The sequence below is a fragment of the Schistocerca gregaria genome, chromosome 4, assembly GCF_023897955.1.
Source record: "Schistocerca gregaria isolate iqSchGreg1 chromosome 4, iqSchGreg1.2, whole genome shotgun sequence".
In the NCBI taxonomy this organism is placed as follows: Eukaryota; Metazoa; Arthropoda; class Insecta; order Orthoptera; family Acrididae; genus Schistocerca; species Schistocerca gregaria.
In genome coordinates, this window is record NC_064923.1 from 314,820,529 (window position 1) to 314,837,722 (window position 17,194).

The following is a 17,194-nucleotide window of genomic DNA, read 5'->3' on the forward strand; positions in this document are numbered from 1 at the left end:
ATTGACTGGCGAGTGTATGCTTGGTGTAGCAAAGAAACTTGAAACACTCAAGAAAGACAAGACTTCTGGTCCGGATTTTATACCAATCAGGTTCCTTTCAGAGTATATTGATAAAATAGCTCCATACTTAGCAATTATCTACAACTGCTCACTCATGGAAAGATCTGTATCCAGAGACTGGAAAGTTGCACAAATCACACAAATACCACAGAAAAGAAATGGGAGTAACCTGCTAAATTATGGGCCCAAATCACCAGTGTCCATATGCAGTAGGATTTTGGAGCATATACTGTGCTCAAACATTGTGAATCACCTCGAAGAAAATGATTTATTGTCAAATAGCCAACAGAGATTCAGAAAATATCAGTCTTGTGAAACACAACTAGCTCTTTATTCTCACGAAGTAATGAGTGCTACCAGCAGCCGTCAAATTGATTCCATATTTCTAGATTTTTGGAAAGTTTTTGACACCATTCCTCCTAACGATTTGTAATGAAATTGTGTACCTAAGGAGTATTGCCTCAGTTGAGTGACTGGATTTGTGATTTCCTGTCAGAAAGATCACAGTTTGTAATTACTGATGGAAAGACGGAGTAAAACAGAAGTAACATCTGGTGTTCCCCAAAGAAGTCGTATTGGCCCTCTGGTGTTCCTGATCTTCATAAATGATTTAGGATACAATCTGAGCAGTCCTCTTAGGTTGTTTGCAGATAATGCAGTCATTTACCATCATGTAAAGTGATAAAATGTTCAAACCAAATTGCAAAATTATTTAGACAAAATATCTGTATGGTGCAAAGAGTGGCAATTGACTCTAAACAATGAAAAGTGTGAAATCATCTACATGAATACTAAAAGGAGTTACTAAATTTCAGTTAAATAATAAATCAGACAAATCTAAAGACTGTAAATTCAACTAAGTACTTAGGGATTGCAATTATGGACAACTTAAAGTGGAAGGATCACATAGATAATGTTGTGAGAAAAGTGAACTGAAGACTGTGATTTATTGGCAGATCACTTAGAAAATGCAACAGGTCTACAAAGAGATTACACACACTACACTTATCAATCCTCTTCTAGAGTAGTGCTATACAGTATGGGAACCACATCAAATAGGATTGACAGAAGACATCGAAAAAGATCAAAGAAGAACAGCTTGTTTTATATTATTGCAAAATAGGTGAGAGAGTGCCAAGGATTGGGGTGACAATAATTGAAATAAAGATGTTTTTCATGGTGGCAGGACCTTCTTATGAAATTTCAATCACCAACTTTCTCCTCAGAGTGTGAAAATATTTTGTTGGTGCCCACCTACATAGGGATAAATGATTATCGTAATAAAATAAGATAAATCAGAGCTCGTATGAAAAGATTTAAGTATTTGTTTTTCCTGCATGCTATTTGAGAATGGGATGTTAGAGAAGTGGCTTAAATATGTTTCGATGAACCCTCTGCCAGGCACTTAATTGTGAATTGCAGACTAACCATATAGATGTAGGCTATAAATTGCATGAAACAAATTGTGAAGATTCCAGTGAAAACCATTTGTTTCTAAGCAAGTCTATGATTTACTGCTCCTCTTCTTGCCTTACCTCCACAAGTTGTCAGAGTTGAAGCTTCAGAGGTTGAAGGCTGTATTTGTATTCATCACAGCTGTAATGAACCAGAACTGTGTTTTAATACCACCATTGTCCAAAGGAACTTAGAACTATTTTGCTTTAATGGGATCTACTGATATACTAAAATGAAATACCCAACTTTCAAATACCTATATTGATTTTATAGTATTTATGTTGAAAAACTTGTCTCATTTTTACAGCACTGTTGGCTGTTTTGAAGAATTTGTGATATACAAAATACACAAGATTGAACATTATTCTGAAATTTGGAGATGCTATCAAGTAGAGCACCTCATACATACTTCAGTATTTCATCTGCATGCATATTTGCACTAAAAGTTGGTGACATGCAGAGACTCATACACAAACATCTTAATCGTTTACATTGCACCTGCTTATCAGAAAATAATGCAGCAAAGCTGTTGTATTGAATATAAAATCTATAGTCAGTCTGGTCAGAATGCTCGAAATGCTTACTGTTATATTCTAACGTATAACACATAATTTTTTGTGTGATGTCTTGTTTGTTGTGTACGGGGTTTGATTAACTTCTGGTGAATACACAGATGAAGTACCTGTGGTGTGCAAAAAGTAAAGACTATTCAGTATTTTTGTAAAGTTTTGCACCTTTAGCTTGATTGCATTCACTTCATCACATAAATCAGATAACTATGGTTTTAATCTTGCATTCCTGTTTTTATTACTTGTCATAAACTTTTGTTGCTGATTGTGTAACACCTTTTGCGTTTTTGTAAATACTCTTTTGTGCCTTCAAAAATTTAGAATAGGCTTTAACAATAATAACTTTAAGTACTTTTTTACTATAAATCAAGTAAGGGTAGATGAGAGGTTATTCAGTACTAAAAGTTTCAGTAATGGTATCATTTTTATAACATGAAACACGTCAATAATTGAAACTGGAATATAGTTGAAATGTGCAAAATCGATATAATGCAAATAATTTCAGTTCAGAATGTGATTCCTATGTGCAGCAACAAAGTGTATTAAAGGGATTTTCTATGGGTAGAGTAGGAAATGAATTACAGTGTTCTTTGGGTAGTGCTGTCAGTATTGCAGGGATCATGGGAGGAGAACTGCAAGCAGCAATATGCCTATAGTGAATGTAGAGGAATTGAAGATAATGATAAATTAGTACTTTAATCATCCCTTGATTAGGCTTTTTCAGAATTGTGGGCTAGCCTAACCACAACTGTGTTTGGTTAGCAGCAACTGATGTCACTCTCTTATGCTGCGCAGATATCGCGATGCAGGGCGGGAAGTAGCTGCAGTATTTTGCCAGTTCACTGATTGTGTGGAAAGAGCAAGTGTTGATGAGGCATATTTGGACATCACCAAAGCTGTTGAAGAAAGAATGTGTTTACTAGGAAAAGGGAAAGTTACACCAAAACAGTTACCAAATACATTTGTTGTTGGTTTTTCGAATGTAGATTCAAATGATGAAGGTGAGTTACTTTAAATTTTCATTATTCCTTTTCATCTCTTTCATGTTTTTTGTCTCATGTGATAGACTATAAAATATAGGTTGTATGTAATTCAGAAAATTACTGTAAAGTGTTGTGTGTATTGCAAAAACAGTAACATAATGTAGAATAGTTTGTATTATTTGTCCCATTCGGGACTGACACTTATATTTTTCTTAGTATGAGATAAAAACTATGTGTAAATGAAGCTTTAGATACTTACCTTTGCCTAAGTTATGAAATATACATCTCAGTGTAACAATGCTGTAGCACTTTTGCACTTGTTCCTGCAGTATTTCTGGCCTTTGTATCTGTGGCATCATAATGGTGATAACTGCTCTTACTTCTAATGTGATACAAACTGATTGTTTTTATATAGGTTTCAACTTAAGTGAAACTAGGACTTCAATATATGCCTGAAATCAGCAACACTAGCTCACATCAGTGGATTAAATATCACATCTCTCTTCACATGAAATTACTTTAAACAAATATGAACAACTACTTTTCAAAATAAAGCTCAACTTACAAAGAGTATGACCACAACAATTACAGTAATTTGTATGTGCTAATAAACTCTTTACATCACAGATGTAACAGTAAAATGGGAGAGCAATTGTCTCAGCACTGTTGCTATAATACAATCATATCGAAAACATTTTACCTAATTTTTTTATAAAATTAATGTTTCTTTTAAACACAATAACAATATTCTTTTTTTCTTTAATACATTTGTGTATTACAATATTTAAAAATTAAACAGTTACTTCTTCTCCATTGATATTTAAGTTTGGTCAATAGCCTAGTGTTACTCAAAGTATTTCGACTACTCCACTTAGTGCAGTACTGTTGTCATGACATGTTGTATTGTGCCAGTAGGTAGCTTCTCCTTTTGTTGCATCTCTGTAGGCTGTTGTCCCGTCTGCTTTCACATAATTTCTATAATTTTGAGCATGAGACATCAGAAGGAAAAAAACAGCAAAACCACTTAGTACTGGATAGGTTATCCTATGTTTCTTGTTGCTCCATGTTCTGCAAATTTTTTGTGGAAAGTGGTACTGGATGTTGCAGAAAGAGGGGAAAAAGAACTTTTTGCAATCCACTAAAAAAAAATGTATGACAGATAGCAATATTATTCTCAAATGCTCATTGCTTCTCCTTGAGAATCCTTCTTAACCTGACAGTAATTTCGGGTGCAGAATATGGGTTTGCAGTGCTGTCTGCACTTGGTAAGGTTTCACCATGTTGGATTTGCCAATTGCCTGTATAAATCTTGCTGGTGAATAGTCACCTTTAGAAATTTTTTCTGCTGATCCAGCTACTCCATCCCACCACTGTGTACAATCTTCATTTTCTTTTGGACTTCGATCTTTGTTGGGTGATGCTGAAATGTTAGATTATGACAACTACTTTGAGCTACTAAATAAACTCCGAACTCTCATTTGCACTTCTCTGTAGTTAAAGTCTTCAAGTCTCACAATGACAGATCCCAATGATTTTTAACTCAAAATAGTTTAACCAAACATTAACACATTCTGATACCTTATGTTTGACCCATGGGCCATACATCAGAGTTCCTTTTAACATGAGAGTTTGTTTTTCGGTCCCATTTACATTGATGGTGGCCGTCTTACTCCAAGCCGTCTGTGACACCGCCAACTCGGAGTGCCAAAGCATACATATAGCATCGTAGAGAAAACGAATGCTGTGCATCACGACCGCTTGCCGCTGCCCTTGTTGTTATGGCACATACACCCTCTGTACAAACGCAGACCAGGATGTACAGTTTCTGCTCCTTGCTTATACACTTTTAACAAATATCCATTGCATGTGATAAAATGCTCCGAGGGTCATAGACTGTCTTGAGTCTTCAGTCAAGCAAATGTCACCCGACTCTTGACAAAATCCATTTTTTTTGTTTTGTATTGCACTACTCTGCTAACAGAGTAGCACCATTCCTCAAATACAGATTGACAGTATATTATTTCTTCATAAACGTAGACAAATACAGACGAGCAGGACTGACAAATCTTGGTCTCACACCAGAAACAATTGAATTTCCCATTGACATTCTTGTGAGCTCTCCATTCCAGTCTTTCGTATACCTTGGGAGCTGGGCAGGCCTGGGGTCTCTGTGCCGCTACTTGCAATGACGTCACAAGCAGCTCAACTGCTCTCGGTGCTGCACCTAGTTGAAAGGAATATCTCAGACAAGAATACAACTGCAGACTATAAAAACAAAACAATTCTAAAAATTATATGATGATAACTATCTCCTTGACAAGAAACAATCTAACTCTCAATTCATTCTGCTTGTTATTTATTTGAAGCCACCTAACATGGATATAAAATCAACTTATGTAAGGGAGGTTTTATACCGTTACAACACCCTGTTACACTACAAACTCTTAAACAGAAATAAATATCCAACATAAACATGTTTTTAGTTTCAAATGATCTATGGGCAATACCTGTGGATGTTAATTTAGGTAATTAACCGACTGAAACTATCTAGCTGGAGTAGATGCCACCACACTACAAATTACAGCTGAGCATGAAGGTGCACTAAATTTGTCATATATGTTCCACAGTTAGCTATAATGGTGTCTTATCTGGACAGTGAATAACCTGTGCCAGTTATCACACACTCACTCATTCACTTGATCTCTTTCTTTCACGAAAATTCCTACCAGCTTCCATCTTGATTGAATGGTGAACACTTCTGCAATTTGCCAGTTCTGCCTTAAGTTATTCTTTGGATCATTCGCATATCAAATTTCTGCTATATTACTGTATTGTCATTCTCTGAGGCTCACTTATCCAAAATCTTTACACTCAAGGTGCTCCTTCAATCAGTCCTATTCAGCAATAGACCTTAGTTTACACTACAGCTGTTTCAATCTTTCCGCTAATAGAATTATATACATTATGTGATCAAAAGTATCTGGACACCTGGCTGAAAACGACTTACTAGTTCATGGCACCCTCCATCGGTAATGCTGGAATTCAGTATGGTGTTGGCCCATCCTTAGCCTTGATGACAGCTTCCACTCCCGAAGGCATATGTTCAGTCAGGTACTGGAAGGTTTCTTGGAGAATGGCAGCCTATTGTTCACGGAGTGCTGCCCTGAGGAGAGGTATTGATGTTAGTCAGTTAGGCCTGGCACAAAGTCGACGTTCCAACTCATTCCAAAGGTGTTCTGTAGGATTCAGGTTAGGACTCTTTGCAGGCCAGTCCATTACAGGAATGCCATTGTCATGTAATCACTCCACCACAGGCCGTGCATTATGAACAGGTGCTCAATCGTGTTGAAAGATGCAGTCGCCATTCCCGAATTGTTCTTCAACACTGGGAAGAAGGAGGCACTAAAACATCAATGTAGACTTGTGCTGTGATAGTACCATGCAAAACCACAAGGGGTACAAGCCCCCTCCTTGAAAAACTTGACCATACCATAACACCACCGCCTCCAAATGCTGGCAGATGACGTTCACCGGACATTTGCCATACCCACACCCTCCCATCGCATCGCCACATTGTGTACCATGATTCATCACTCCACACAATGTATTTCAAATGTTTAATTGTCCAATGTTTACACTCCTTACACCAAGCAAGGTGTCGTTTGGCATTTACCGGCATGACGTGTGGCTTATGAGCAGCCGTTCGACCATGAAGTCAAAGTTTTCTCACCTCCCACCTAACTGTCATAGTACTTGCAGTGAATCCTGATGCAGTTTTGAATTCCACATTACGGCACTCTTCACCATCGGTGGTCTCTGTCAGTCAACAGACGTGGTCAGCCTGTACACTTTTGTGCTGTATGTGTCCCCTTGCGTTTCCACTTCACTGTCACACTGGAAACAGTGGCCCTAGGAATGTTTATGTGTGTGGGAATCTCACATACAGACATATGACACAAGTGACACCCGATCACCTGACCAAGTTCGAAGTGCGTAAGTTTTGTGGAGCGCCCCATTCTGCTCTCTCATGATGTCTAATGACTACTGAGGTTGCTGATATGGAGAACATGGCAGTAGGTGGCAGCACAATGCCCCTAATATGTATGTTTTTGGGGGTTTGCAGATGCTTTTGATCACATACTGTATATCAGCTGAGCTATGAGTCGTTTCCAACCTGAAAGTAGTGGGGAACCAGAGTGACTGGTTCCAACATTCAAGACTCAAGTGACAAAGATGATCAGTGAGACTTTTATGAAAGTGAAGTTAACCCTTCATCTTAGTCCTTATGGAGCTACATCAATATCTGGACCAAACCATGTTGGGCTGTTCAATGGTAGGAAACCAATAGATTTGCTATTTTTGCTGCATCCTGTTAAAGTCAAACTCCTGCTACTACATGTGCAAGGGTGATCCCTTTTTCAGGCTTGAGCTGTTGATGACTTCCACTATTGTCATCATCAGGAAATTTCCGTAGGCCCTTAAGTACTTTATATAGTTTTTTGGATTATGTAATGGAGACATCATGAACCTGTGGAGCTTTTATATGCTACCAGAGATTATGTCAATGTCTGTGAGTGAAAAAAATTGGTCATATACTGATTTCCTTAACTGGTGGATAACTCAGCTGATTTCTTTTCTGCCTTTCAGAATTAAATGCCCATTTCCATGCATTACCAAAGGTGTAGCCAGTAGAGTGATTAAATTTTTTGTTACACATTCTGACCGCAACACTTCTGTGATGACAAAATCCCTGTACATAGGCTGTTATTCCCCTTTCATCAAACACAATCATACATTTGTTCATGTGGCTGTTTCCAGCAATAACAGATTTTCCTAAATGACAATATTTACTGTGATGTTGGTGGTCTCTGTAGCATTCTGAAATCAGAGGTAATGACGGACCATTGTAACAGCTACTTCATTCACAAGGTATTTTTTGAATTCCAAGAACACCAATATCAAAGTTGTCTTTTACTAGGGGCACATCTCTCTAATTTTCTTGGGTACCCACTAATATATTGTCTCTTCAAGATGACTTATTGTATTTGTTGTAACTCTGAAGAAATAAAGTAGTGCTATTCTCTGATAACTTCTGAAAGTTGAGTCTCTGTGTTCTTGTTTCTTAGAGATGATTAACTTAAAACAGTGGAACTTCGATTTTACATTATCTAATTTTACATTTTTCGTGATTCTGTACAATAAATTTGTAGCCCCTGTGAAAAACCCATAAGATCAATGCTAAAAATTCCCTGCTTTTAAGTTTCTTCCTAATGAGATTTACTCGATTCTATATTCTTACTTTGCTTCTCACTGGACTTCATCCCATTTTCTTCACATTCACATTTGAAGTGACTAAACGAGCTATGAGTGGAAAAAGGAAAGAAAGGAACAGCTTGCACTGTGGGTGACGTCAGAGTTAAGGGAATGTTTTAGGTCGTTGCAGAGAGGGAAGATGTGTGGTAGGAAATGCTGACATAATCCACTATTGTTATTGCCAACACAACTTGCAACTCTTAACTTTACCGTAGGTCAAGTATGGGACACTACTTTTTGCAGGAACTGATGTAAATATGGTGACCAGAAACGAGGCCATCAATTTGTCGATCGTTATAGCATCAAGTTGACTTTTATGAATAAATTAATGACAGGAGAATCTCAGTTACGACAAGAACTCTTTAGAGGAATATATTTGTGGTTGCACAATGTGTCAAATATTTGTATATATGAATGTCACTGCTCACAGTTTCACTTACAGTGATTTAACCTGTCCTCTTAGGTTCCTGCCTAACCACACACTAAGAAATCGCCACATGTTCTGAAATAAACAGGCAGATATTTCCTTCATACTTTGTTCTCTTACTAGACAAAAGTGTTTAACAACATTGAATATAGTAGAACATATTCTATTACGATCATAACGAATGTGACAACACTAAGTTGAAAAAAGGTATTGGCATGCAGCGAGCTGCAAACCTATAATCTCAAAGTCAGCTATCCATGATGTGTTATCCATTATGCCACAGGTTTCTTGTCTGTATTTAGTATTGTGCATTAGTTATCATAAAATCTCTTGAAGCCTTACATCATGATTCTTTTTAATAGACACTTAATGATAAATGTGACATGTTTGTGATACTCGCTCAGTGCACTGTTGCCTTGAAACTGTATATTGCACACGTACATCACACACTACATAGGAAATGAGTAATCGAAATGCACACAGTTCACACAGGGGTTGTTGACCAGTGCTCGGAAAAGTCAATAGTCGAAAGTCCACTAGTGATGGCCGAAACTGCAGAAAGTAGTGTGAAGCTGCGTCCACACTGCCACTGGAAACATATTTCTGTAGGAAATACTATTTCCTGCAGTGTATCACATCTGTTTTCGACTTTGTTTCTTGTCTCTGTTTCCATCCACCCTGGCAATGAACATTTCTGACTCTGTTCACGTTGGCTGCAATGCTGTTTATTCCATTGTTTCTGCCACATCATGTCTAGAGATGAGGAAACTAATATGTGCTGCTGCATTATTAATACTTGAAGATTCATGCAAACCCTTTGTCTTGTGACCTGAAGGCCATAAGCACATCTCAGGGTTTCGTAGGGACTGAATAAGGTTGCATTTATCAAAAATTTTGCAATTGGTTTTAAAGGTACAATATCATTTTGATAGAGAGTTTGTGTAGTAGTTGATAATGGTCATTAAAATTGGATTAGTTGTAAGAAATCGATCTCTTTGTTTGCATACAGTCATTGTGTCTGGTGAGTGAAAACATACTATACAATAACTGGTGGGAAAAACTAGCTATGTATGGAAACTGAATATGGAAGACAACTTTAGTTTCCGTAATTTCACTTGGATATCATCTAGCAATTTTGAATATCTGATATATATGGTATCACCATTTCTTTAAAAAAAGATAGAAATTTCAGGAAAGCAATTACAACCAGACATGTTGTTAGTATTAGTTTTCTGTCAACGGGAGATTCATTTTTTTGTTTGGATGATTTGATAAAGGGTTCTGATACATGAAACTGATCAATTAAACAAAAGTAACTGAATTTTGCAACTTTTTCTGTTTTCTACATAAAACTGATTAACTCAGGTTGCTGTCCTGTTATTAATCCAGCATGCAGGAAATCCAAAAAGGTGAGTTTTATAGCTGCTCGTTTCCATCATAGAAATTAACGCTGTCCTGTAAAATTCCAGCCTCACCAACCATTCAGAACTCATCACATATTCGGAAATAAACACCCAAACATTTATTTCGTTCTTCAGTCTCTAATCAGACATAAATGCATCATTTATTGCAGAACATACTTGTATTACACTTTCGGACTTTTTCCTTCACTTTTACTGTGAAAAGTGGAAGAGTTGTAAACTCAATGATTGATGACAGTGTTGGCAGTGTTCAGACTCACCCTCCTTCCAAATACTTGCATTACATTCATAACAAAAGACTGAAACTGTGTCGACAATGCTACGATAGAAAAAAATATATATTAGCATGCAGTGGAACACAAACTTACATCCATTCGTATCGTAAACCACGAAACTATGTCATGGCTTGCTTATTCGGCTACTGTCTCGTCTCAGTGATCACATTTCTTCAAGCCTTATATCATTGCTGCATTATTAACTGCATTTAATAAAGATTGATGCTCTGTTTGTGATAGATTTTCATTGTGCCAGTGCTTTTAAATGGCATACTGAGGCACATACACTGCAAAACAAATAAATAATCGAAATTCACACAGTGGTCGTTTGTACACGCTCGCAAAAGTCGATAGTCGGAAGGCCACTAGTTGCGTCACGACTGCAAAAAGTAGTGCGACAGTTGAACATAGAACATTTCAACATTAAACGTCATTAGATATACAACACTTCTTACGAGGACACAGAGAAATTTTGTTAAAAAACTCCGATTTTACAATTTTGCCTTACTTCCTTAAAAACCACCCGAATTCGTGTTACCTCCTTAAAAACAACTGAATTCGCGTTATTTCCTTAAAAACCATCAAATTCGCGTTATTCGTCATGTTATCGTTTAAACGAATTTTTCCTGTCCATACTCATGAAATCACCCGAAATTGCTTACCATGAAATTACCTATCTGCACCTGCAACCCCCCTTTCCTCAATGACCTCCATCTGTTCAAATTCCTCCAGTCGATGGCCGTCACCGACCTAGCCCTGAAAAACCATGTAACTCAGGCCCAAGCCTTCTTGCAATACCTCCTCTCTGCCCATAAAATTTTCCTGCTCTTCGATCCCAAATTCCTGTATTCAGTCTCTGATGCTGACCCTCTTGCCCTCCAGGAACTAGAGCTGCTTGCACAATGCCACCTCAAAAATCTTTACAAGCTCGTCACCACCTACTCATGCCTTGGACTACCACTGTCCACCACCTCTACAACAGCTTCCAAACCTCACCCGTATCCCCTCACAGCCAACATACCCTGCCTTGCAGACCTAGTACATACCGCACCCTCAGAAATTTCCTCCCACCACCACACAGAATCCAGACCCTAAACAGAACCGAAACAGTCATGAACCTTTCCTCCAAAAGCCTTAGTCCCACCGAAGTATGAGCCCTTTCCAAAATCCTTACCTTTTGCCACACTCCCAAATTCTATCATGCTTGGCTTGAGACCTTGTTTCCTTTCCGCAGTCCTTACAGTGGAAATACTTTTCCGCCATCCATCCTACCAATTAAACTCAACCCAAAGCCAATGTTGAATCCTGCGTGACTCATTTCACTTATCCATCAAACCATGATCCATTCCCATTCACCCCTACTAACATTCCAGAAATGCTGAACTTCAAACCTTGCCTCACCGCCATTCTCGAAATCCCTCAAAGTAGAAGTAGAAGCTAATCCTACCTGCTGGAAAAGGCTCCACCACTGTGGTTTTGAAGCGCAGGATTTACCTTGCCGAAAGACTCTGTCAGGTGTCAGATTAATCCACCTACAAACCCTGCTCCAGTGATCCAATTTCAGAAAATACAAGATCTCTAGTCTTTTCTCAATTCCTTAGGCCCATTCCAGAACCTTTTCCCTGAGCGTCTCGCTCCTCACCCCCCACCTCTCCCTGTTCTCCTACCTTTTACATGCTTCCTAAGGTCCATAAACCCAATCACCCAGGGATCCCCTTTGTTGGCGGTTACCGTACCCCTGCTGAGAGAATACCTGCTCTTGTTGACCAACACCTCCAGTCTATTAACCATAACCTACCTCCTATATAAAAGACACCAGCCATTTCCTCCATCAACTCTCCACAATTTGTGTTACTTTACAGCATGACACCCTGTTCATCACTATTGATACTACCTCCCTCAATGTTAATAGTGCTAATACCTATGGCTTTGCTGCTATCAAACTCTTATCTTTCCTAATGCCCGACTGACTTCAAATCTACAACCTCCATCCTGGTCACCATGACCAACTATATACCACCTACAATTACTTCACCTTTGAAGGCATCACCTACAAACAAACTTATGGTATAGCAACGGGCACCCACTTGGCACTATCCTACACCAATATATTCATGTGTTATGTAGAGGAATACTTCCTATCCACACTGAATCCCAAACTTCTCATCTGGTTCAGATACATTGCTGATATCTTCATGATCTGGACCTTGGGTAAGGACACACTGTCCACTTTCCCCCAGAGCCATCTACCCCGTTTGCTTCGCCTGGTCCTCCTCAACCTAACAAGCCCCCTTCCTCGATGTTGACTTCCACTTCAACGACGACTACATCAGTACCTCCAACGATATCAAACCTACCAATGACCAGCAAGACATCCACTCTCACAGCTGCTACGTATTCCTTGTCAAAAAGTCCCTTCCACGCAGCCAAGCCACCCAAGGTTGTTGCATCTGTAGTGACAAGCAGTCCCTCTCCAAATTCCAAGGGTCACACTGAGGCCTTCACAGAGTGAAACTACCCCCCCCCCCCCCCCCGACCTTGTAAAGGAACAGATCTTTCATGTCTTATCTCTCCAGTCACCTATCACCATCCCATATGCTCACTACCTAGACACAAAGGAGCACTGCCTTGTAACTCAGTACCACATGGGATTGCAGCAACTGAATCACGCACTCCTCTCTGGTTTTGACTACCTCTTGTCTAGCCCTGAAATGAAGAATTTCCTGCTCATAATCCTTCACAACCCTCTCACAGTGGTATTCTGCCACCCACCATACCTATGCAATATTAATGTCCATTCCTACTCCATCCCTACTCTGATTCTGTTGCCTCATGGTGCATATCCCTGCAATAGACCTGGGTGCAAGAGACGTCCGACACTTCCTCACACCACATCCTACTCTAGTTTAGTCATGAGCATCACTTACAACCCATCAAAGGCAGGACTACCAGTAAAGCTGTCATGTGATCTGCATTCCATTCTATGTGGGCATGATAACCAACGAGCTGTCTGTCAGCATGAAGAGACAGCTAGACCAACCAATGCTGAACATACTGCCCAGCACAATGTACTTCTCTTCAGTGACTGCTACACATCTTGTGCCATCCCATAATGCCCCTCACCTCAACCTTTGCTAGTCCCCTTACCTGTTCCAACTCTTGCACAACACAGCCTTCTGTTCCATCAATGCATCCATTAGCCTTCTCCCCCCCCCCCCCCCCCCCCCTCCACAAAACCTCTTGAATACACGTAGCTGCCCTACCTTGTCTCCACAATGCCCTTGCATGCTCCCAAAAGCAGTATTACACCCTCCTCCACCCCTACCCTGTTGTCACTCATCACCCCATCTCCTCCTTACCCCCACCACCCAGATTGCTTCTCCCTTGAGACACAGTTTCTTGTAGTCTGGCCTCAGTGCCAAGGGAAAGTGCTCTCGTGTGTGTGTGTGTGTGTGTGTGTGTGTGTGTGTGTGTGTTTTCTGTGACAGAAGACAACCTTTTGGCTGAAAGCTCACATGTATAGCAGTCATTTTGGTGTGCCTCTCTGTGGCTCAGCTTCTGCTCTGTGTGGGTGGTAGAAATATATGCTTTTCATATTACATCCTGGATTTTCCATTGGATTTTGATTAAATAGAACATCTAAAAATGGTAATTTTCTTGTTCTTTCTATCGCAGTGATATTGGGGTACGTCATCAATGAAAAGGTAAAGAGCGTAAAGGTGTTGTCAACATAGCAAAAGAAACAAGATGAATGAAGAGGACCTTATTTTCACTTGTGTTCTTTGAAGTGTTCAATCATATGTATGACAAAACAGGGACATGGTCTTCTAGTAATTTCAATGTTTCTTCTACTGACACTTTTGTAAATAGAGAGACCACATCCATGCTGACCATAATTTCATCAGAATCGATTCGGATTTGCTTAATTATGTCAGCAAACATTTGAGAGTTTTTAATATGATGTTCACGGTAGCCAACAGTCGGCTTAAGTAACTTGGTTAAATATATTGCTAGTTTGTGGGCTGGAAACTCTATAGCATCAACAGTAGGCCACAGTGGAATGCGTTCTTTGTGGATTTCAGGCTAAACATGTAGCCTTTGTGGCCACTGAGTTCATATCCTCAGATTCTTTATCTTATTATTTGGTAGGTCAGAATTCTTCAGTAATTCTACCTTTTTCTGTTAAGTGATAAAGCAGGATCACATTTCATAGTTTTGTATGTAACATCTTTATCGTGATAAGCTGCGGTATGAAGGATGATTGTGGCATTCCCCTTTCAATGGGAAGCACAATGTGATCTTCATCTCTGCACAAAGCATAGTGCCCTTTCCTTTCTGTTCTTCTAATATCTGGCCTTAGGAAGCTTGGTTATTGCTGATATGGACTGGCAGTGAGCCTACCTCATTGGCAACGTTCTGTGAGAGATGCCATACTGCATCTGTTCAGTGCCAAGATGGTTCTTTCATAAAGGATCTTGTTTGACAAGTTGATCACTGAGTATGCTATCTTGATGGGTGACATTCATTCTTCTTCCCGCACTAGGTTCTCAAATTTAATTGTTTGTTTCTCCATAGTTTTGCTGAGATCAGCTGTTTTTTGGTCTACTGTGGTCACATCATTTCATTCCCAGTTGAAAGGTCAGACGGCTGTAGATAGAAAGAGATATCAGTTATATAAATTGTGGGTATTGACATACAATTTGCATTTTGTGTGCAGTATTCGCTCCTTAACAATTGCTAGTCTAGTATTCTTAAAATCTTTTTTACTGCAGCAGAGCGTAACAATGCTCTCGACCACAGCAAACTTAAGCACCACTGCAGCATCTCTACAACACTGCAGAAACTCTCAAATGTTCTTGGATATAATAAAACAAATCAGAGCAACTCAATAGATATTTTACTACTGTAGTAAATGAATTAAGATTAAAAATTAAACAGTCAAATTCATCAGCAACTAGTATATTTGCTGATCAGGTTTCTAGAGGGCATGAACTCCATTGGGATCTTGTCACACCCATAGATTTAGTTAATGCTGTTTGAACATTTTCTAACTCAAATAGTATGGACTGCTACTGACTATCTAACTACGCAATAAAAAGGACAATACACCTAATATGCAAACTGATTGCTTTTATTATAATAAATTCCTAGAGTTGGAGTTTTCCCTGTCCAGCTCAAAATTTCAAAAGTTATGCCTGTATACAAAAGGGGGAAAAGCATCTCCCTAAGCACTTAAGAACAGTATGGTTTGTTACAGTCTTTTCCAAAATATTTGAAGCAATTTTTCACATACAGCTTCGTAACTACTTTAAATGGACAACATGGTTCTTAATAAGGAAAAAATACCACTTCTGCAGGCCTTGAAATTGTTGATCAGACAGCAACTACATTTGAAAATAAAAATATTGTCTTATTTGATCTGTGAAATTTGAGTAAGGCATTTGACTGTATCTCCTTTGACATCTTACCAGCCAAACTACAGTATAATGAATGAATAATACGGTATTAGAAATAATAATTAATTCATATCAAATAACAGGGGACAGTTTGTGTCAGTTCAAAGTAAGCATCCAAACATCTAGAAATTCATGTCTGGAAGGCCTCATAGCCCTGTCCTTCGACCATTCTTCTACATTGTTGCAATAAATGAGTTACCACATTATGTTGGGATTTAGTCAGTTACCTGTTATATAGACGATACAACATTAATCACCACAGATTGACATTTGTCAAGGCTACACCAGAAATCAAAGGACGCTTTCTCCTTAACATTAAACTGGTTCTCATGTAACAAACTGCTGTGTAATCCAGAGGAACTCAGTATCTGCAGGAGCGAATAGATAATAATGTAGACTCAAAATTTGTAAAGCTGCTTGGAATATATATTGATTACAAATAGAAATGGCAAACTGACATTAACCATGTTTACAAGAAGATATCATGGGAGTCCTATCTCATATAGAAATTAGCCGAGCTAACGAGTAATAATCTGTCTTAAGACAGATTACTTTTCACTTTTTCAGTCTCACTTTTGACTGCAGATGACCTTGGTGCATGGCTGACAGAGGACTCATGGGAGCTGTACGGGATGACAGTGGCGTAGAGTATAGCGGAGCAGAGTGTTAGTGGTGAGGAGTCATCAGAGGAGGTGGTTGGTGCGGCACTTTGTGTGTGTGTGTGTGTGTGTGTGTGTGTGTGTGTGTGTGTGTGTGTGTGAGAGAGAGAGAGAGAGAGAGAGAGAGAGAGAGAGAGAGAGAGAGAGAGAGAGAGAGAGGAGGGGGGAGAGGTGTTGAAATATTAACAACATCAGGTATGTGGAATAAAATGTCTCCAGTGAACTGCATATCATTGGGAAGCAAGTGGTCAAGTAGAATTTTACCTACAAAGGAGTAAAGGTGTTATTTAATTAGGGGCACCAAGATCAGCATAAATAAATTTAACACAATTTTTGTGACAGAAAAATTCCCACATTTTCACCTAAATAGATGTGCACACAGCATATGCAACAAAATAGACCAAGTCCATCATGCTGACATACACAATAAGATGAAATAATTGGATGACATTCAGTGCATTATTTTAAGAATTTCGGTCTCAGTAAACAATCAGTTAGAATAAATGTCATTAGAGTGAGAACCATTGAAAGATTAGTTTATGTCCACTATGAGATTGATTTTGAAGGCAAATAGCA

At 38.9% G+C, this 17,194-nt stretch overlaps 1 protein-coding gene across 1 annotated transcript in view; it reads left to right on the forward strand.

Moving 5' to 3' along the window:
• LOC126266698 (DNA polymerase eta) overlaps positions 1-17,194 on the forward strand; it is a 139,314-nt gene that overhangs the window by 39,450 nt on the left and 82,670 nt on the right. The window contains exon 3 of the mRNA XM_049971140.1: positions 2,880-3,085. Coding sequence (XP_049827097.1) covers positions 2,880-3,085 — 206 coding nt within the window. The remainder of the gene's footprint in view (positions 1-2,879; positions 3,086-17,194) is intronic.